The sequence below is a fragment of the Gambusia affinis genome, linkage group LG10 (genome assembly GCF_019740435.1).
Source record: "Gambusia affinis linkage group LG10, SWU_Gaff_1.0, whole genome shotgun sequence".
In the NCBI taxonomy this organism is placed as follows: Eukaryota; Metazoa; Chordata; class Actinopteri; order Cyprinodontiformes; family Poeciliidae; genus Gambusia; species Gambusia affinis.
Window position 1 is genome coordinate 8441140 of NC_057877.1, and position 22531 is coordinate 8463670.

General features: G+C 39.9%; 1 protein-coding gene across 2 annotated transcripts; it reads right to left on the bottom strand.

Annotated features, from left to right (window-relative positions):
- Positions 1-3948: 3948 nt before the first annotated feature.
- On the bottom strand, positions 3949-22531 carry fam20b (FAM20B glycosaminoglycan xylosylkinase). Of its 2 annotated transcripts, none has more exons than XM_044130350.1 (9): positions 22274-22531; positions 19873-19998; positions 18921-19168; positions 17926-18012; positions 17711-17820; positions 11958-12129; positions 7258-7449; positions 5085-5144; positions 3949-4989 (listed from the first exon to the last, which is right to left on the bottom strand). In XM_044130350.1, exons 3-9 carry the CDS (start codon positions 19166-19168, stop codon positions 4758-4760), a joined length of 1101 nt encoding a protein of 366 aa, XP_043986285.1. In that variant the 5' UTR covers positions 19873-19998; positions 22274-22531; the 3' UTR covers positions 3949-4757. The 2 variants fall into 2 exon arrangements, with proteins under 2 accessions (XP_043986285.1, XP_043986284.1); XM_044130349.1 differs by having other exon boundaries at positions 19669-19998; positions 22274-22529.

Genomic DNA, 22531 nt, shown 5'->3' on the forward strand with positions numbered 1-22531 from the left:
ATAGATGCAAAAAAGCTAGCTAGCTAGCTAGTCACAGAATGCAATGAAGATGCCTGAGTGCGACTCAAACGTTTTGCCAACAGAAAAGTTTGATGTGAAAAATAAAGGGATTAATAGCAGGATCATTGCAGGTTGGCACTCACCTCGAGTAATTTTACAATTTTCTTTTGTGTGTGTGTGGTTTGGTGCACTGACGGTCTGATGGGACAACACACTTTCCTGCTGTTAAAACCATGACAATACTTTCCGAGTGTCACGCTAAGACCATTGGAGGGTCTAATAGTCCTGTTAATTCAAAATTTATACCCTTTGATTAAAATATTAAAAGGTCAACTTACTTTTCTTAACCAATTTTAGACATTATAAGGCTTTAATTTGTATTTAAGATTTTTGACACAAATATAACAAAAAAACACCAACTTTGAGGCAATAAATCAATTACAATACATATATCAATAAACATCTGATAATCACTGCACAGCATTCTGGGAGATGTAGTCAGAGGAAAGGCTTTGGCTGCTAAGCACGGTGGATGGAATCAATGAAATCACTCATTTTATGGTTACCTAGCAACTCACACATGCTATGGTTACTTAGCAACCATATAATATGTGGAATCAACTAACTTACTTATTCTCAAGTTTGGAAGTATTTCAGACATTTATAACTAATCAATAATTATTGATATCGACTAATATGAAATGGTTTCACTTTAGTCATGTTTTAGCGTTCAATATAAAGAAAAAAACACATTACTAATACTAATTATAACAAGATAATGTTGTTATAATGATAATGTGTTATCTGCACGTTGACACACACACATATATGTATTTTTATACATAAATATGTGTATATGTATGTATATATGTTTATATGTATATATGTTAATATGTATATATGTATATACATATATATGTATATATGTATATATATTTATGTATATATATGTATATATATTTATTTATATATTGTTTATATATAAAATATGTGTGTGTATATATTAATTTATGAATAAAATATAAAATGTTTTTTTTACATTTTATTCATAAATTAATGTTTATATTTATGCTTAAGGAGAATTTAGGGACCAATTAACTAAAGAGCCTTGATTTCAGACTGTGGCAGGAAGCCGGAGCGCCCGGAGAGAAACCTGCAAACAGGAAATTACTTTTTGATATCTATGAAATTTAATTACAAATCGTATTTTTGACATTTGCTCAAAGTAGTTTTTGCCCTAGTAGCCTAAACTACTTTAAGCAAATGAGATGGGAGAAGACATGGGGCAAAGGTCAGCTAGTTATCTTTTTGGACTATGGGAGGAAGCCGGAGAACCCGGAGAGAAGCCACAAAAATAAATGTTTTAATCACACTAACAGAATTTAGAGACCAATTAATTACAGAGCCGTGATTTCACACTGTGGCAGGAAGCCGGAGCGCCCGGAGAGAAACCTGCAATTCTTTTTACCTTTTTGTCCCATAAATTTCAGTCCTAATCAAATTTCTCCAGCCTCAAGATGGTCAATTAGGTCATCTAGGAATTTTTCTTCTTCCAAATTCAACACTTTTGGCTCCTCTCCAAACGCACCTTTATCTTCCAGAGGAGGGGCTGGAGAAACTGTAAAATCTGGCGTCTCATAATGTCTCACCTTCTCGTAAATGTAAAAAAGTCCATTTTGAGACATGTCTTCACTGCAGTCGCTGTCTGCAGTGAAGACATGCTCATCGTTAGCCCTCACGGTTTGTTCTCCTTGGATTAAATAGGAATAGAACAGAGCCGGCTTTGAATCCCCACAGATGACGGAGGACAGGTGGTACCTCTCACTACCACCTTTGCAATCTGCAGGGAGATCTATGGTCTGGTTGGCGACCACTGGGTGAATCCTGGTCTGCCTTTGGAGAAGAAACACCACCACGTTGTTATCTGTTAGGCAGTGTTTCTTCTCCAAGGCTGACCGAGCCGAACAGTGACGTCTGCCCCCCAAATCCAACCAACTGTTAAAAAGATCGATTATGTTGGTTGGATATGTTGCCGATGGAAGGGCAACCAGGGGGCCACTGCTCAAAAGCTCGAGGAAAGTGGTCCCACAGTTCGAGCAAGAGTTGTGGTTATACAGCTCTCTATCTGTGTCTCCGCCAAAGGAATCCAACCAGACCAGTGCAGACTCCAGCAAACATTTTATGTCGTGGTCCCTTCCCACGTCTGATGGCAGCTTCTTCTCCTTCAGCTCCATCAGAACTGGGGAGAGGTCTTTTTGACAAAAATGTTTGCCGGGCTGACGGACAGCTGAAAGGATGAGACTCGCACACACCGGGATCGACGAAGCCTCCAGAAAAATCCTTTCCTGAGCCAGACACCTGCTGGTGACGCTCAGGTTCAGGATGCTCTGGAAGGCGACATTCACCCAGCTGTTCTCGAGCTCGTTGGAGAACTTGAAGAAGTTCTCCTCCCTCTGTCCGCGTCCTGCAATTGCCGTCCTCCTTACATCTGTGATATCAAAGCCGACTCCATGTTCAGTATCAACGTCCGGAGAACAGTCAACCTCGATGGCAACGTTGATCCTTGCATTTCGAGAGGCTCTATTTTCTTGGGCAATATGTTCCTCGTCCGGGGAAATTGAAATCTGAAAAGAACTTCTGAAAGTGGTCTTCAGAGAACCGTTGTCTTGAAAGGAAAGAGTTGGAATCCATGAAACCAAAGCTTGCGCTAACTCTTCAGCCGCAGCTTTGGCTGCAAGATCAGCCGCAGACAAATCCTCCCCAGCCGGGTCAGATTTTTCTGCGACTGTTCTCTCCCCCTCACTGTGTACGGTTGTCTTTGAACGAACCTCCCCAGCCGGGTCGGTTCGCTCAAAGACAGTACAACTGTCCTCGGTACTGTCTCGTACCGTCTCTGTCACACCAATGTCCGTGGTCCCACAGACATTGGTGGGTTGATCAGAGAAAACCTCCCCAGCCGGGTCGGTTTTTCCAGAGACAGTACCGTTGTCCTGTGTACTTTCTGGTCCAGTCCTTGTTGGGAGAGAGTCTGTGATCCCACAAACCTCCGTTGTCTTTCCAGAACAAACCTCCCCAGCCGGTTCGGTTTGTTCTTTCCAAAACAAATCGTCTTCATCGTCCTTATGGTAACCTTCGTCGGAATCCTTCCCTGGAAAGTACTTGTCAATCACTTTCTTCAATCCCGTGGTTACAGCATATCCTATGCCCCAACCAAGAGGGATAAACAAGGGAACAAGCGCCTTTGTAATACCAAACATTGTTGCTCCGTACAAATCTGAATCTCCAAGGACCGTCTGGATCTGACTGATGCTTTGGGATTCAAGCATTCAAGCACCAGAACTTCTTTGATCTACTGTCATGTACATGATGTCATCATGATGTCATCTATGACCTCATTAGTAAGCTCACTGGACTTCATGCTTCTGGTTGTTGCTATGGAAACGATTAGATCAGTTCTGCATGACTCAAGCTGACATAAATGCTTAAATAAAAAGCAATATTTTTGCGGACTCCCTGTAATGTTTTGAAAAGAATGCGATGAAGTCTTCCAATGCAGATTTCGTACCAACAAAGGTGCCTCCTGTGCTGCCAACTATATTTTTTAAAACTCATTTGTACTTGACGTCACAGTCTCCTTCTCTAATGATTTACAGTCAGAGGAAACTCAAGAAGCAGCTTGTCTTGGCATGTTGATGAAGGAACATGCCAAGACAAGGCATGTCTTGGCATATCTTGTCTTGCCAAGACATGCCATGCCAAGAATCTCTATCATAATCTCTATTGTGATATAGATTACAGTTAACTCCACAAAGAGTATTTTCACGTAGGCTCATCGACTTGGATAGATTTCTTGCCATAATCAACAAATCCTCATTGGAAAATTGCTTTTAGGTGAAAGTCTAATGGCAAATTATTTTGGTGACCAGACTAAGAAAAAGACGACTTAGGTAGACAGATGTAGACCGTAGTTTAATGCCGAAAATGAACTAAAACACCCTAAAACCTCTGACTCCCACCATGATTCAAGTCTGTCATGTCAGTAGCTTTGAGTTACGGCACAGTATGGCACTCGATCTCATTCTCTCCTTTTCACTCTCTCTCTCTCACACACACACACTCACCCACACACACTCCAAATTTCATTTAATATTATAGTCCAAATATTTATATCCCATCACTTCATTAATCTACATCACTACTTAAATATATACAATACTGAGCAAAAATTTGTCAATTATCAGTTCCATTTAAAAGTCAAAATAAATTGAAGGAGTATTTTTATATATATATATAATTAAAGTAACTTCTCAGTTTATTTGCTCCTTCAGCTCTGGTCTGAAGTGTGGCTTTCACAGAGATGTCGGAGTCTCATTTCAAGCTTTCACACTTCTTCATCCGTCGTCTGCGGATAATGAGGCGTACATCAACAAGCATGACCGATGAGGGAGGATTTGGCACGAGGTGGGAGGAACATCGACACCAGCAGTGGCAGAATTTGCTCGCAGTGTTTGCTTTCCTTTTCACAGCGGTCCTGAGAGGCTGGATGTGAAACGGCCGCACTCTCCGACTCTTTGGCCAGAGTTCTCCATTGAGGATCGCATTTCTCAGAGAGTCGACAAATGGATGGAGAGTGAAGAAACGTGCCTCCTTTGGTTCACCGTGCCGTTTCATTTGCTGCTTCTGCTTCCCCGAAGCTGCAGAGCCACAGTCTGAAGACGGCTGTTCGGACGGGCCTCGCCGCTTGTTTTTTTGCTTTCCTACGGATGCGGGAGGTTCATCCGATCCTCTATCAGCGTGTTGTCTGGGCCTTGTGCTTCCATGCACTGCTTCACAGTTGCTATGACTCCGTTCAGACGCCTGTCCAGAGCTGCGAGGTGAGGCTCCGCCAGGACGGGATTAATGGGATCAAAAGCGAGCGCCTGTCGCATGGCCGAGCTCAGGACTCCACCTTTCAGGAAGCTCAACCTGTTCCAGGTGGAAACACGAATCCTGTCGCAGGAAGTTGAAAGCACAAAACACACAGAGGCGACTGATTATGGGAGAGACCAATCTGATGAATGGGACTTGACCGTGCGGGGACTTACATGCAGCACTGGTAGAGGGGCGCCAGGATGCTTCGCTCATCCAAAGAAGGATTGCCGAAGCTGCCGAGAAAACACAACAGAGATGGACAAGAGAAGTTAAAGGTGTGTGAATACCCCATGCATACAAAGATCTATTGAGCTCTTGCCTCAAAATTCAAAAAGAAAAGCTTTATACTGAGCAGCAGCAGACAACAGATCCATGTTAATGTTGCTCATATTTTTACACTTACAGGTGAAACACACTCAGCCCCCTTCATTCGACCCACCAACATCAGGATCACTCATCCAAAGAAGCAAAAGTCATCAGACCGTGCGCTACTAGTAAGGCCCCACACTATTTACATTATTCTGCATGGGCAACCACAGTTAAGACAAAAAATGGTAAAAACATTTAAATAATAATTATTATTGCTGAAGAAATTAAATGACTATACAAAAAAAAACATAAAAAATGAAAGTAAAATCCCTGCTTGAAGAGATTAAGAAGGTTTGGCTTTGAGTCTGTCTAGGCTCCCTGGATTCCACAGAGAATAATAATTTATCCCTAGAGCTTGTTATTGTATGTCTGACATTTTTGTTTAAACTGCATCAGATCTCCTCGCATTAGACCACCTTTTATAGGGCCTTTGGATTTATATTTGTAATAAATATCCTTCTGTGTGCAAGCAAAGTAGTGAAAGCAATGGTGTGTGTACGACGTTTCCTAATTATGAGGAAATATGGCCATTGCAGCTTTGGGTTGTGGATTAGTATTTAACCACTATGACAAACAGGAAGAACTGTTCGAGGAATGGATCTTCCTCAAAACTAAATCAGTAGAACCTGTACTGGTTGTGAGATTAACTACAGATATTGTCACATTCTCACTTTAGTTGAAGACTTTAATTACCTTTCCTTTACTCCCATTTTTTCCCATTTTTCATCGTAGCTGCATCTGTGGCTCTGTTTTTGTTTCATGCTCTGCTCCTTCTCCATAATCTCCTCCTTCTCAGATGTTCTTCCCCCCCACAGTAATAACTTTGTTGAAATAAAATTCTTCAATAGGCTTAAACCTCTGACTTAGTTTGTTTGTTTTTCTCGACTTCTCAGTTTGTGTCGCACCAAATGTTGCTCCAAAACTTCTAGCAGCACGACCGTTTTCTGTGTCAAGCTTCTTTTTTTTTTTTGTACAAAAATGCAACATTGTACAGGTTGGCAAGGGAAGCGAACCAAAGGCAAAAACCAATGTCCTCCCAACTGGCAATAAATTTGCAGTCGACTTAAAATGTCTGACGAAAACTCCTGTGAGGAAAAAAAAAAACCCTACATAAAAAAATAAACTAGATTAAATAGTCCTGCCACTACAATATTTAAGACCTATGGGGAATGTATTTAAGACCATCTTATGTGTTTTTAAGTGAATCTGAGACTTTTTAAGGCCTTGACTTCAAGATTAAGGCTTTTTAAGGAGGTATAAGTTACTTAAGGTGGTGCGGTTTATTAGAGAATAATCCTCATCATCCATTGTAAAACCAACATTCCCTCATCCCACCACAGCAGCAGAAAGGAAGTGGTTCAATGTTCAGATGAAGATCTGCTGTTTGGTCTAGAAGTAAAAAAAAATAAATAAATCAGATACACAATAATGTATTTGTTCAGCCAGGGAGAGATTTCACAACCAGACATAAAAGAAAAAAAAACAAAAAGCCTGACACCATGCTTCTCAGAAAAAAAGAGAAGTTATCAGTAAAACTGTTCGCAAACCAGACTGTGTTTATAAAACAAACAAATTTAAGGGCAAGACTAGAAAAACCCTCATCTTTCCATCCGAGGAGTGGGTGTATATGACTCAGTTGTAAAGCGGTTTCAGTGGCGGTAAGTTCTTGAAAAAGAGATGGGCAAACTGGAAGAGATGAGTGACAATTTAACGGGATATCAAAAGTGAGATGTAAAAAGTGGATTAACGATATCCTTATGGTGCCGATGCGTTTACTAAAAAAGAGAATTTGACTGGAACTCTTCAGGAGTGACTAATCTGTTTTTTTCAGTGTTAACGCTCCAGAGTCTCAGTTATGGTAAAGAAAAAATAACAAGGGACTTCTTTAAATTTGATGCAAAACAAACATGCTACGACTTAAAAAAAAAAAAAAGTCCAATCAAAATAATTTCATCTTGTGGGTTCATCACTCCTCACCTCTTGGCGTTATCGAGGAGGATGAGCATGCTGGCTCCGCCGTCATCCTGGAAACTCTCGTAGTGATGGCGATCGGCGTTGCCGATCAGATAGTCAAAGACGGCTGTATCAATCACATCAAGGAGCCGCGGCCCCGCGTCGTATGGGGGCATTTTCTTCACCGCCTCGCAGTAGCTTTCATCATACTCCCACCTATGTGGAAAAACAAACGTAAAAGTACTTTTGATAGATGAAAATAAGTTTGTTTGCAATGGCAACTGGAAGTGCCTTCCTGTCAGCGCACGAAAGATAAGATCAGGTGTTTAGAGCGGCACTTCAGTAGGAAGCTAGGTCGACAGGAACGTCATTCAGCTGCAGACATCACAGAAACCAAACGGCCAAATGAATTTGACAAGACAGGAAATGAGGTGAAACGTCGGGTCTCCCACGGGAGCATCGCTACGGTGACTAACCAAGGCCTGCAGCTCCGTTTATTTCTCCCAATATGATTTCCTCGAAGCTCTTATTGCACAACAGATGAGAATGGACAAGAGGAGTTCTGGTGGATTGTGCTCGTAGCTGCCCTCTGTCTACACGGTGCAGCTGTGCACACAAAGAGCCAGGAAGGAGAAACCAGAACTCACTCAGACGGGAGGAAAAGTCAGTTGGGCTAAATTTAGATAAAGGGGAACAAACCTGCAGGTCTGGGCTGATGTGAAGGGAAACAAATCTAACAAAACACTGTGTGAAAGAAAGACATTTTGGACAAAATGGACAGCATGAGAAGGTATCCATTTTCAGTCTGAAGTATTACACTGTGATACATGATCATTTTAATTCACTGATACAGATATGAAGAGTTAAATGACTCGGAAGAGGGTCCGGCAGCCACTTAAAATAGTTATTTCATAAACGTTTTAGCTCAGCACGTTTGGGAAAAAAAAAAAAAAGGCAAAAAAAAAATATATAATAAAAATAAATTGAGAATAAAACACAAAATAAATGGCCATGGAGGAAGGCGTACACTTCTGCCAAAAATATCTAAAATACTGAAATGAATTTGACATTTTTATATTAGAGAAACTTGGAAATTGCCTGACGTCAAAACCAAGAGAAAAATCTCTATACAATTACGATATTAAAAAGACATTCAAGTCAAAATTTTGAAGAAGAAAAATAAAGTTGTTTGAAATTAGAAAGCCCACTTTCAGGTAGAACTTGGCTCTTTGCCTGCGTCAAAACATCTGAGGACCAGATTCGATGCAGCCACGTGTTTCTAACAAGTTTCTGAATTTACAATTTCAAAGACTACCCTAGTTTTAATTTCAGAAATATATATTTATGCCTTTAATCTTGATGAATTGTATTTTTTTGTCCCCACTCAAATGTACAACTTTTCAACATTAAATAACATCACATTCTTTTCTTGCAAGCATTTCTTTGGGCAGAAATTAATGCCTCGGTGGATATTTTTGTTTTCCCTTTGATCTGTATTAATCATAACAGCTCAAAACTCTTCTAATAAAATTACCATAATGATTTCTACACAGGAAAATGCTTTGGGAATGCTGCACTCTATGACGCAGCAAAACAAAAAGAAAACCTGATCAAATTTGTTATTAATCTACAGAAACTGAGAAAAAAGTGACACGTTGTTCTAATTAATCTTGTATGAAACGTGTCTGGTATTTCAGAAACGTATTATTAATCGTCAGAAGTTATTTAAAAGTAGGCATTACTGCAGTATATTCAACGAGAAAATGCAGCCCAGCCTTGACCGAGTCTTCACTGGAGGTGGAAGGGTTTCATTTTTAGAAACTTTCCGCTAACCTTCAAAAAACATTTAGTAGGTTAAGATTCACCCACTTGTGCTAATAACGTCATTTCTGGTGCAATAATTGGCCAAGGTGTCTGCCAAATTACACAATCTACAAACCACTTGTTGATGTTTGACAGATAAGCTCGGCTTCATCATAAACCGAGCTTATCTGACATTTGTTAAAATGCATCTTTTGCTTTGGAGTAACGCTAGGAGTCTTTCGTTACTGTCCAAAACAAAAACCTAGCAATAAATGTTGTGATGTGTCTTTAATGCGTTAAAACGGTTAAAACGGTTTGAAGGAATCGTTCACCCACCTGTGGGTGGATTTATACGACGACATTTTGAACAGATCCAGTAGTAAACACCAGAAAATAACAGAAAACTGGAAAAAACCCTGTGATTTGAAACTTTTATTGCATCCAGTTAATTTCTCTTTCCCAAATATCAAACTCAGAGTCTTCCTCTGTAGGATGACCTTTTCACTGACCTCGTTAAAGAATGTCACTGTGCTAGAAGTTCCCAGGCAAAATACCATTTCATAATAAAGGTTCACCAGGATACCTCACTGTACATGATGCTTCTCTACATGAATCCGTCACCTGGACCTCCTCTGACTTGATCAGTCTTGGATTTATTGATACTCCTCTCTCCTTTCTGCCGTCTCTTAACTAAGAGTAACTAATAAAATATTCTTCTTCACATAGACATGATGTAGTTTTTCTTCTACGGCACAATATTTAATTACCCATCATAAATAAATACACTCACTAATGTTCCTGCTGTCCAAGAACATAAGCTCTTCATGATCAGCAGTCCATTTTCCTAAAGCTTTTGACAGCTTCGTCCACTTCACATTACTCAAATGTCTTCCAGATGTTTATTCTAAACAAACTGTGAAAGGTTTGGAAACGATCTCATTAGTAGCACCAGGCAGTTCAGATAGACGGTTCTGTTCGGACCCATTGCAAATACCCAAGGGAGTCCCACAAGGCTTAATCCTTGGCCCATTGGGGTTTTTCCTCATTTTTTTTTAGAGACAAAAATAAAATATCCTGGGAGAATTTAAACTTTAAGCTCGTCAGATATTCAAAAGTAAGAGATGAATTGGAATAGAGAAGTGTTAGGTTGCTGGCACTAAACGCTCAAAACAATCTTTGGAAGGGATTGGAAAAACAAAGTCAAACATATAAAATAATGAGCAATGTCAGCGTTGAAGACTGAAGATGCGGAAAGGCATTTTAAGGATCAACATCTCCAGAACGCTAACTTCCCATTTCCTAGCTTGCACATAAATGTACAGTCCCATAAAAAAAAGTATTTTTCCTCTTTTCTGACAAGTGAATATTTTGTAGATCAATAAACTAATTTTAATAGATGGTTAATAACAACAACAACAATTGCCGTGGAAGTGTGTCTCTGGTTTAAGGTCAAGCGAAATCGTCAATATAATTTAGTCTGGATTTTTACTTTGCCTCTCTGAAGTAACAATTTTGGTCATTTTTCTGGACTTGTTTATGTGTTTCAGATGATAATTCTACTATGTATATAAAAAAAAAGTCTTCTCCCAGCTACTTCACCACAAAACAAACAGAAATAAATAAGAAATAAAAAAATGAACTAAAATCCAAAATTCTGACGAGTTTTTACAAAGATTAGCACATTGGTTGTCCTGGTGAGATTAGAGATCTGATCAATTTTCAACATATTATTATGTTTTCTTACAAAAGCTATTACTTCAGTAACAGTGGCTAATAATTTAGACATAAATGCTAATGACGTTGTCTTTCACCCATTGATGAATTGCTTTATCTGGCCTACTTCATGTTATGAGAGAGGATCCATTTATGTCACATCTTGATTCTGCGGGTCAGGGCGCTATCAGGCCTGGTTGATCTCAGTTATTTTTATTGGGGACAGTCCTTGTTTTCAAAATGAAACCATTGTGAAAAAAAAAAAAAAAAAAAAAAAGCTTTTGAATTTACATCATGTCTGTTGCTAAAATTGATTTGATCTGAACTACTGCGGTGCAACGAAGAAGCAAAAGCAGAATAAACCAGAGGCCGGGGGAACATGATAAGTTGTGGAACGATTGTGGTAACGACAAAAGTGACGATGCAAACTGTTCGGTTCTTTTTTAGGCAACTGTATGTCCAGCAGTCATAGCTCCACAAATACAAATAACGCTCTAGAACATTGGTAATGTGTTTCTTTGGGACACCAGTCACATAAAAAAAATGTGATTTTTATGACTAAACTGTACACAGCAGCTACATCTAATCATATTTTCAAATTTATCGATACGTTCACTGACCAAAGAGTGGAGAGTAATAGCAAAACTGACAATGCCGACAGTACGGACGCTTTTGTTTTATTTGTTTTTTTAAATGTTAATTGGAATTTATTGTGACCACTAATTAGCTTTCTTGTTATAATAAGAAGTTTTCCACTTTTAATGGCAAATTATATGATGAATGCCCACCCCTTAGAATAAATACTCCAATCTTTTCTGCCAAAACGTAAAACCATTTCCTCTTTGTGTAATTTATTGCTAAAAGAGAAGCAGACCACCAGCATCTACACCACAGGTTTCTGCTTCATTCACCCGTGTGAAAGCCACGCCAACCATCAGAGGACTCTTGGGAAATGATGGGATGTCTGAGTCTGCAGAAGGGAATTTGTTGCTGCAATGCAGAACTGTTTGTAACGTCCCTCACCACAGGAAACAGCCTACCCACCCCAACTGCATTCTGACCTCACATGTTATGAGCAATCAAAGCTCTCCCACATTCAGTCATCAGCCTGAACAACTCAACATTTAAAAATTTTTCTTGATAATCATCAAACCGAATCGCGCTCGTGTCACAGAATTGTCCCTGGCGGCCGTGAAGGCCACACCCACCTGGCCAGTTTGCCCTCTCTGTATGTGCGGCCCCACGGGTGTCTGTGTTTCTGCAGGGGCCACACGTCCGGCAGCCAGAGGGTCAGCGAGCCCTCCATGGTTTCACCGTCCGCGCACGCCGGCTCCGTCTCCCGGCAGTAGTAGCACTTCCCGTAGAAACACGTGTTGTTACCTGAAGAGAGACACGATGAGAACGGGAATGACACAACTGCTGTGATTTAGCACAAAAAAAAGAAGAAAAAAAACAACTTAAAATATACATTTTGTCGGGAATAAGTCATGAAACTGACATTTTACGGAAAGTTGTTAAAAATATTCCAACTTCATGGACAGCAGTGAAGTTATTGTGTTTTTTTTTTTTTCCATCGTCATAGAAAATGTACTCTGAAAGTTGCAGGTTTGCAGGATGACTGACGAGTTCAAATTTCACATGTTGCTCATTTGCATCATAGTAAATCAAAATGAAAAAACAAGGAAGCAGAATATTAACCCGGGTTCAGAGATGAGTCAGCGTGACGTACTGAACCAACGGTGAATTCACAAAGTGTTTAGATGCCCCTGTGTACCTTTTTTTTTTTCCCCCTGCGGTGTGATGTGTAAAAACCCACCTTTTCCAGATTTGTCCGATGTTCTCAGATGATTTATCAGAGTGACTACAATCTACAAAGATTAAATGTTTCTGTAGGATTTCAGAGTTGATTAAGAAAACAAAAACAAAAAGAAAACAAGGCATTAACTACCAAGAACGAAAGAAAGCAAAATACAAAATCAGCCAGAAAAGCCATTGTTACCACTTGGTGTTTTGCTTGACAAAAACAAAATGTAAAAATCAAGACAAAAATCTAGTATCAGCAAAGGTCTGACGATAGCAGGTAAATTAATCTTAGCAAATTAAAAAAAATGCAGATATAGAACGGGTCTGAGTCAATTCAGCCCTTCATCCAGTCCAGGGGCCTCCAACCTGCGGCTCCGGAGACGCAAGAGGATCTTTGAACCTTCTGCAGTGGCTCTTAATAACTTTGGCTAAAAATGAAAATGAAAAAGAACCAGCAAATTTTTTTGAATTTGGAAATAATAACCAACACAGGTCTCTTAACAATTATTTAGTCTATTTCTACAATACTTGCATTGAATTATAACAAAGAATGACACTAAAAGTAGTAGTAATATGCTTTTTGTAATCTGTTTTTATTTTTTAAAAACAATCCGTCAGTTTTATGTTTATTTTAAATCCTACAAACAGAAATAAAATGGTGGCCGTTTAAAAATAACCAATTTCCTACAGTAGACATTTACCTAAAATTATAAGTTGTCCTCTTTCAAAAAGTCGTGAAATTTGCGGCTCCAGACGAGTTTTACTTGGCTGGCCAGAGAGACCCCTCTATGAAGTCCTACTTCCTGTTTATGATCTGCCAATTCAGACAATAAACCCTTTGCTACCCAGATACTGAACCATAGTGGATCCGTCTACTTTTCTGCCAAAAGATGCTCAGATTTTGCAGATAACTCAGTTCTACATTTTATCACCATTTCAATTGAACTGGTTCTAATCCCACTCTGTAGCTTGAAGGCTCTTACGACATGTCAGATTGTGACTTGGGACCAAAACTAAATAATTGCGAGTCCTGCAGGAGAACCCGATTTACCGCATTTTAACCTGAAACACTAAAAACTGTTGTATGAAAAGGTGAAGGGCTGAAAATCAGCTTCTAACAAAAACACTGAAGTTATTAAATGAATCACTAAAAAAAACATAAACATAATCGATAAGTCAAGTTGGTGACACAGAGCGTGATTTAAGTGGGCAACTCTGCTGCACTGTGTAATAAAAAAAAAAAAAGCCAGAGCTGCCGCTCTACATACTTCACAGGAAAAAAAATCAAAACTCTCATATGCAAATTTCTACACATTCTGGATTTTCTCTGCCAGTCTAACATTCACTTTTACTTGTGACGTGATCTGATACAGCTGCACAGTAATATGAAGGTTTTATCGATCGTCATTTAACGTCTGAACTGCAACTCACCGACACTGACTGCCTGTCGACTGTGTTTATCTTCTACGGTGGTTTTATATAACGCTTCTCCCAAATATATTTGTTTCGGTCTCCATAGTGATTAAATGAATCATTTCAGCCAATCAGGCTGGAGTACTTGACAATCCCAAAAGAAAAGAAAATAATCGGCCATAAAGTTTCCAACATCAGCCTGTGTATAAAAATCTGCCTTTTTGCTTTTGTTTTATTTCAGGGATAATCGCGAAACTAATTACACTTTTCCGTGAAAATTTCCTCCAACTGCCTGAATGCACTGATTAAAGCAGCCATCTTCTGTAATAATTAGTTTTGCTTCTTGATTTAATTTAGTCTAGAAACGTTATAAGATTCCTGCAAAGATGAATATATTCTCTCAATTGATCTTCTGTTCATTTTAGATTCATCAACCGTAATATTAACTAGATCTGGATTACTTTCCTCTACGACTGGAATATGTTCTAACTTTAAGGTATCTAAAAAGAAAAAGTCTTTTATCCCCTGAGAAAGTGAAATATCACTGGAGTAAAAACATATTTTACATGGAGTATCTTTAATACAGAGTCAATGCATTTCTTAATCCTGTGTTGTGGGTTTTAGCACTGAACTGAAAGGGCAAATCAAACCACCTTTTTGAAATGTCTGAAATGAATAACACCAGATAACAGAAACAGAAACGCTTTTTCAGCATCACAAATCAAAATGATTGATTTTTCATTTTACTGATATGTCCCTTTAAGTATAAAGCTCATCCTGAGTCTGTTTGTCTTTAAGAAATTGCGTTTGATCTAGCAATTATTTGCAATATTTAGTTTATGCTTGATAGTTTAAAAAGAGTGCAATTAAAATTAATTGGTCTGACTTTTCCCCCAAAGAAATCTGAAGGAAGAGGAACACTGGTTCGCTTCCACACGTCCAAAAATGGAGGAGCAGCAGCTCCTCTTCATCTTTATAAAATAAAAACTGACTTATAGAGCAGGTAGAGAACAAAGAGCATTTTTTTATATACAGCTCTTCTCTAAAATGAGGAGCCTCTCTAGTAAAGGCATCTACAAAGACTTAAAATAAATCCATCTTTTATTGCTGTGACATAATCACACTCTGAAAGGTGTAGAAAAAAAAAATAAAAAAATCTGGGTTCAACTTGAGTTCAACGGGAGAAATCCCACAAACACAGAACATAATAAAACATTTTATTAAAGAAATTCATCTCAGTAGTTTGACTCAACATCTGTTTATTTGTGTCTCAGAAAATCTGAATATTACAAAAATATATACCAAAAAAAAAAAAAAAAAAGAACAGAAAAGGATTTTTACATTTTGGTCCCGACTAGCAAAGACCGATACAGAGTTCGTGCTGCAGACAGAACGAGCTCCACAAAACGGAAAACCAAGAAAACGTCGCAGCAGGACGAGCCGGATGCTCAGAAACGCTACACCTGTTCATGGAAAGCTGAGTGGAAGGGGTAAAAAAAATGTGGCAGTCGATTCATATGCAATGAAACTGACTGAGAATCCGCAGAGTATTTTTAGGAGGGAGGTGTGAGAAGTAATGATTCAAAAGTTCAGAAATAAAAGCTTGGACGATCTCATACCGTGAGATTCACTTTCTGAATTGTACTCCAGAAATAAATTAGCGGTTTGATATTCTAATTCAAAGAGGAGCACCTGCTCCTTAGAGCTGGTGTGAACCCGAGCTGTACAGTAATATCAAAATAACATCATCATTCATCACATTAGCCTGCCACCAACACACTGCACTTCAATGCTGCTTTTCTTCAAACTAATCTTCTCAATCTTAAGTAGAACTGTCTCCTGCAGTGGTGTGAAAAATGTTCTCCCCTGCATTAAAATGTTTAGCAAATTCTAATACTGGATAAAGATAACCTGAGTCAATACAAAAAGAGGTTTTTAAATGATTTTATCCTAAAGTGTGTGTGTGTGTGTGGGAGGGGGTTGATCCAAATCAGCTTGGGCCTCTAAATCATAAATCAGATGTCAGTGAAGAAACATTTTTAATGAAAGCTGAGCTCAATTTTAGAAGCCAAACTAAGGCCTGATAATCATCTGACCTTATATATTTTAAATAGAGTCTTTCTGAAGGCTGAAAGATTTCAAACAGTTACACATCATGTAAAAACAACGTAAAAAAAAAACCCCTAAAGGTTACAAAGTAATTATTTTACACTTTGGGCCAAAGTCTAAAAGAACCTGCAGCAGTGCTGCACCTTCCAAGAAGTGCAACTCCTAAAGACAAAGTTTTTCCCACGATTAAACTAAAAGTTGATGTTTTAATTTTTTAAAACTAATGATAAATAGATTTTATATATATATATATATATATATATATATATACACACAAGCGTTCAAAGTGAGCATCTTTCATGGAGTGGAGGAGAAACCCAGAACTGACTGGAGGGACTCGATTTCCCGTCTGGGGTGGGAACGCCTCGGGATCCCCAGCATGAGCCGGAGGACTGGATGGATTTTCATAAAACAGTTAAGGCTTTTATATTTACAGTAACTGTGGTGGTAAAGGTGGAAAATTCCTGAAAATGTTTACAGAACATGACGCATCATCATAAACATGCAACGTAATAAAAATTCATTATTTGCTTTTTTTTTTTTGATGACCAAATTCAGAAAGTCCTCGCTGATGCATGTCTGAAGACTTTTACAGACTACAGTTTCTGTGCTGTTTAAATTTACCTTTGTACTTGCAAAAAAAAAAAGAAAAACCTAATTGGGTGATCTGTAGGTTCCAAAAGTAAAGAAAAGCAATGCTAAAACAGACTTTTATCTATAAAAATCAGCTAAACTAACTTTAATCAGTTCTGTTCCAAAATGTCAACATAAAGTACGCAGATAATAGATTATATTAAAGCAGAGTTCAGACACTTTTTATCTTTAATTAGTTTGTCAAACTCTAAAAAAAAAAAAGAAACTGTCCTTGTTTTGGATGTCTAGACGGGTGATGAAACTGAACTTTTTCTGATTTCTTAATGTGCGTACATTCAGTCATTGTGTAAAAAAGCAAAATACTGACGGCTAAAATGTGAAACTCCAGGCATGATGATGCAATTCAAAAATGAAGAATGTTGATTTCACATTAAATAAAGGTACCAACTGTGAAAACAGCTGCATTTCATCAGCGTTTGTTTTTTTAATCTTTGCGCATCAAAATAAACACCATTTCTCCAATTCTTGTCATTTCCATGTTCCATGGGAAATTATACAGCAAATTCCCGGCTGGAGGAACCTTGCCCGTCTCATGAAGAATAATAAGTCTCCAGCTGTCTTTTTAAGTCTCCAGCTGGTCCAATGCATATTTCAAAGGAGAGTCACACAACAGGTTTCTAATTATTTACATGAAGCTGCTGCACCCAGTACAGTCAAACATGTTGATTCGGGTCATTCTCACATCCGTTATTGAAATTCTCCAGAGTTTTATGTTATTACAAGCATCACCGATGCCACGCCCTTACGGGGTGGATTTCTAGGCTTTATTCAGCCAGAGAAATACAGGACATGCCAGTTTGACGGAGAGTGAATTTGAGTCTCAGAAAGCTCAAAACAAACTCAGAACAAGAACAAAACTGGACAGAAACGCACGAGGATCTGTCATTCCAGAAAGCCGCACTGACTCAAAGCCAGAGGACTGAAAACACTCACCTCTCGCAAGAAAATTTACATGCGGAGCGGAAGGAAAGTGCAGACTCACCCTGCATGAGGAAAGTGCTCAGCAGTTGATCGGTGGCGACGGGTTTGATCTCCGTTCGTAGGTTGACGTATCGGCCCACCACCAGGGGCGCCCTCCTGAACCCCAGGATCCTGAGGATGAAAGGAAACGTCACGGATCGTTTTGAGCGAGAATAAAAGACAGCGATGTGTGACGCTCACATAAACACACACACACACACACCCCCACACACACACCTGTCCAGGTGGAAAGCAGCCACCTCTGCATTGTGTCTGTCGTATCCTGCGTACGGCTCGCCTTCAACCACGTAGTCTCTGTTGTATCTGAGCAAAAAAAATCAGACAAAGTCAGAATTTTAACAACTTTAAAAGGAGAACGTCACAGAGTAGGGATGCAAGCAAGTATTTATCGACTTACAATGAATATTTTATTCAAAATCAAAATTAGTTCCAATCAATTAGCTAATAACGTCTGCTTAGATCTTATTTTAGTGTTGTAGTTTGGCCTCCATCCAGCAGAAGGCGCCGCATGTCATCTTTAACAGCAGCCAATTGATACAGAAATAAAGAAGGCAGAGCCATACAAGAACGGGAAAAAGAACCGGTCCAAACAGAGACCGGTGTGGGATGTAACATGAACTTTATGCGGTTCTGTTTGGAAATATAAACACTTGAGAAGCTCCTTTAGTTTCATCTTAACACTCATTCAGCCGAGCAGAATCAACTCCTCATTCAAAATTTACTTGTGGTGCGAAGGCGAGGATGTGATGACAGTAAAACAGAGGTTGTTACGCAGAAAAATTATATATGATCGAAAACAAACCATTAGCATGTTTGATTTTAAAGACTATCACGACTTAACGCACTTCATGGAGCGAAATTTTACCATTCCTTCAAGAGCAGCCGCACCATGAAGAGATGTTCATGGTGGATTAAGTGTTTCACATATTTTCATCTTTTATTTTTCAATTCAGCAGGAGGTCACAGTTTTGTTATATTTTCTAAATACGTGAGAAAAATCACAATTTTCTGTTTATTCGGTCAGTTAATACAGTTTACAAAATAATGTTAAAATGTTATTTTAGTTTTTTAATTCAGCACATTATGAAAAGTGCCTCCATCCCTCCAGGAATCAAAACCCAGGGTTTCAAGACAATGCTTACCAATTCATCGTAAGTCGATCAATCAACACATTAATCAATATCTAACCACAGAATGATCTGAACTCTGACCTCTTGGGTTTAAAGACCACTTTCTGGCCTCCGTCCAGCACCAGAAGGGCTTTGAGCTGCGTGCCCTTGTAGCCCACATCGGCGCGCTCTATCCTGGCCGTGCTCAGCGAGGTGAGCACGGCGGCCAGCTCAGGGGTCTCCTCGGGGTACACCTCTCGGGGGCCCACCCACTGGCTCGCTATCTCCCACGGAGACTGGAGAGTGTGTGTGAGGTGGGCTCCCCGGGGCAGAGAGAGACCCGACTCCATCTGTGGGGATTATCGCGCAGTTATAAACGCAGAATGTAAACGTGGAACAGATGGACAGATGGACTGCCAAACAGATGAGGAAAGCTCTATACAACAACAACAACAAAAAAAGTAGTTTTTATGCACAATCTCTTTCATTTTTATTGTGTGAAATCCTTTTTGATAGCACTTTATTTGAAGGGTGTGCATTAGACTGACATGACAACACCTGTCAAGAACATGAGGGGGTCTTCATGAATGCTGTCATGAAGTGTCAGTCGGTAAATAATGACACTTTTAATGCAAAAATCACACATTTATTGTAACTTTTCTTTAAAAATGCCATCATTCAAAGAATGACACTTCATGACAACGGTCACAAGCATTCATGAAGAGTCCTTCAGGTTCATAACAAATGTTACGTTTATGACAGGGTGGTGTCAGTGTCATGCACACCCCTTCATATAAAGTGTTACCACCTTTCCCAGGAACAGGAAGTCAGCTAAGTATAATATCCTGACCTTCCGGAAGGCGCGGAGGTCCCGCCGACTGGCCGCAGACCCCTCCCCTCCGTCCAGCAGGAAGATCTTGGCCAGGCCCAGAAGCAGGAGCACGGCACACAGCACCACCATGCGCTGTTTGAGCTTCATCTCCGCCTCTCCCGACGCCGTGTGTGTGTGTGTGTGTGTGTGTGTGTGTGTCCCTCGCAACGAGTCGGCCCTCACCGCCGACGCATGGCGACCGTCCCCGACCTGCCGAAGCCGCCCCGGAGGATCGAATCCGACGCCACAGATTTTTTTGCTCTTTTTGTCCTCCCCCCTCCTCCTGGACGTCAAACTTTTGAGTGTTCCCTGCAGGGAAAGAGGAGGGAAAGGAAAATGAGAGATGGAGCAGAACCAATCAGGACAGTTGTGCTGCTGATAACGTGTGATGAGGACGGGATTGATCTGCTGCCCCGGTGGTTTATTCCCCTCCATCCTCGGCGCTAGGGGCGGGGGAGCGACCCAGTTCTTCTGCCGCTCGGTGGAACCCTACCCAGCATAATAACCCTGTTTCAGTAACGACCGCGACTTTATTTCAACAGCAGATAAAACGGGAGCTACTGCATCGAAAACCATTGAAACCTTGTGCAAACATTAGAAAACTGTTCTTTTTAGCTGTGAATATGACAACATTTGGTTTCCTAATTTAACTAGTCAATGATTTTTTTTTTCTTTTCCCCTTGTATTGAATTTTTTTAAAATCTTGTTTGATGTTTTTAAAAACTCTCTTGATTTTTCTGCAAAACACTTTTAATTGTCTTGGACACAAAATGTGCCACGCAAATAAAATTTTCTTGCCTAGAAAACTCCTGGAGTCGATTACATGAAACACGAAACGTGAAAAAGAAAAGTTTTTGGCAGAAAGAAAAAAAAGCGATAAATCATGCAAATGGAAATTATTGAGCTCGTTTTAATTTATCATGCGATTAATTGATTTATTGATTATTGTGACAGGCCTGGGTAGCCTGTACGCATTTAGTGCTCAGCAGCAGCAGCATAAACAGGGGACTCTGCAACGTTACGATCCCATACACATGACGACATCCTGTCCTTTACCTCAGACTCTGTTCTCTGGTGGGACTGAGATGGAGTCATCAGCAACAGACACATCAGGGGGCGAGGAGGGTGTAAGACCAAGGATGAACAATATAGTATCGAAAGAAGCTAACGCTCACTAGCCGCGTTTCCGTCAACGTTTTTTTTTTCATGCGCAAAACAGCAAAATTATAAATAGTTTCTCCAGCTACCCAAAAATGAAAAAGAAAAAAAAAAAAACAAGTTGGAGAATATGAACTCTTTTAAATACCATGGTATTAACTCTGGACTTCCACCTGGATAATCTGAAAAGAAATGCAGATGTGGCTCACCATGCAGGAACTAAACCTTCTGACTCAACCATCACAGTCTCCAAATGATGCGAGCCAATATCCTCTAGGAAGAGGAAAATACTGAGCAGGCTTTTAATGCAACACAAACACACACGCTCCACCACGTTGCCAGCATCAGATTATACTACATACACTTTAATACCAGTTAGTAGTTAGTTTTTGGCAATACTGAAAGTTGATGTTCAGAGAAATATTTTTCCCCCCTTTGCTATTTTGCAAAGAGGAAAGCGAAGTGCAAAGCTGATTGCCGAAAAGACTTGCAGCAAAAGCTGCTCTATCAACTCAGGCCTGAAAACAGATGCATGCCACACTTTTCAGATTGTATTTGATAATTATGTGCTAATTATGTGATGCTCTCTGTTGGTCATGCTCAGTTTCAAATATACATATTGAGGTTTGTGGTCGTTTTGACAGAATGTGGTTATTAATTGTTTTGTAAGAAAATATGAGTCAAAAGAGTCTGTAATTTATATTTTGAACAGAACAACAGCTTCACAAGAAATAACATTTATGTACACAAGAATCTGACATAAAACTCGGCTGATGTCTGAGGCTGCTGCAAACCGGGTCACAACAAGAACATTAAACGTATCCGGGTCCAGTGACACCAACACTGTGAAGTAACAACCTCCTGACTTATTCTGACTCAGATAATCGACATATCATGGTCCCCAGCGGCGGAGACCAGGCATTATACGATTAATAATGATTCAAAACTTGTTCTGTCTGCTAAATATATTCATAAATATGGGCTAACCCTGGGTTACACTGTTGCATCACTTTTAATATTTACCTGCCACGTTAGCCAGAATGTTAGCTAAGGCTATCAAACCCAGGATAATCCTGTCAGGCTGACAGGTAAACATTTGCAACACCGTAAATATGTGGCGTGTTAGCCACGCAGGCAGGCGGTCCTAAACAATCGCTCTTTCATGATGCTGCTGCTTAACACCTCAGAGAAAACCAATCCAGGGGTTAAGATCACTGACACGGCATGAAAACCGTCTAAACCTTCCCACACTGCTTTAAACCAGACGCACGCCTACGTTTTCGCCCTATTAGGTCACTAAACCCTCCACATCTCCCCGAACAGAGCTACCGACCTAGCAAGCCGCGGCTCATTTATTGCATTAGCTAAAAGAAGCCGCTAGCAGGATAGCTCCCGCTATCCGGGTTCACGGACCGGGCTGACTTACCTTACGGCCTTTTTATGCGGCTCATCGTAAATGGAGCGCCCTCTGTTTTTTCGGTAATGAAAGCTAGGCATAAATTATTTCGGGTGCTAGATGAAAGCCAGTGTCATTTCCACAATCCAGTCGGTTGCTCCCGTTTCTCCGCCCTCTCCCTCGATCCCAGCTCCGCCGTTGAGTGTTTCACTTCCGAAACACTTCCTCCTGCTGCCGCAGGGGCAGCAGCTGCCCGCCAGGTGGCGGTGTTTCACCGCTGCGCCGTGA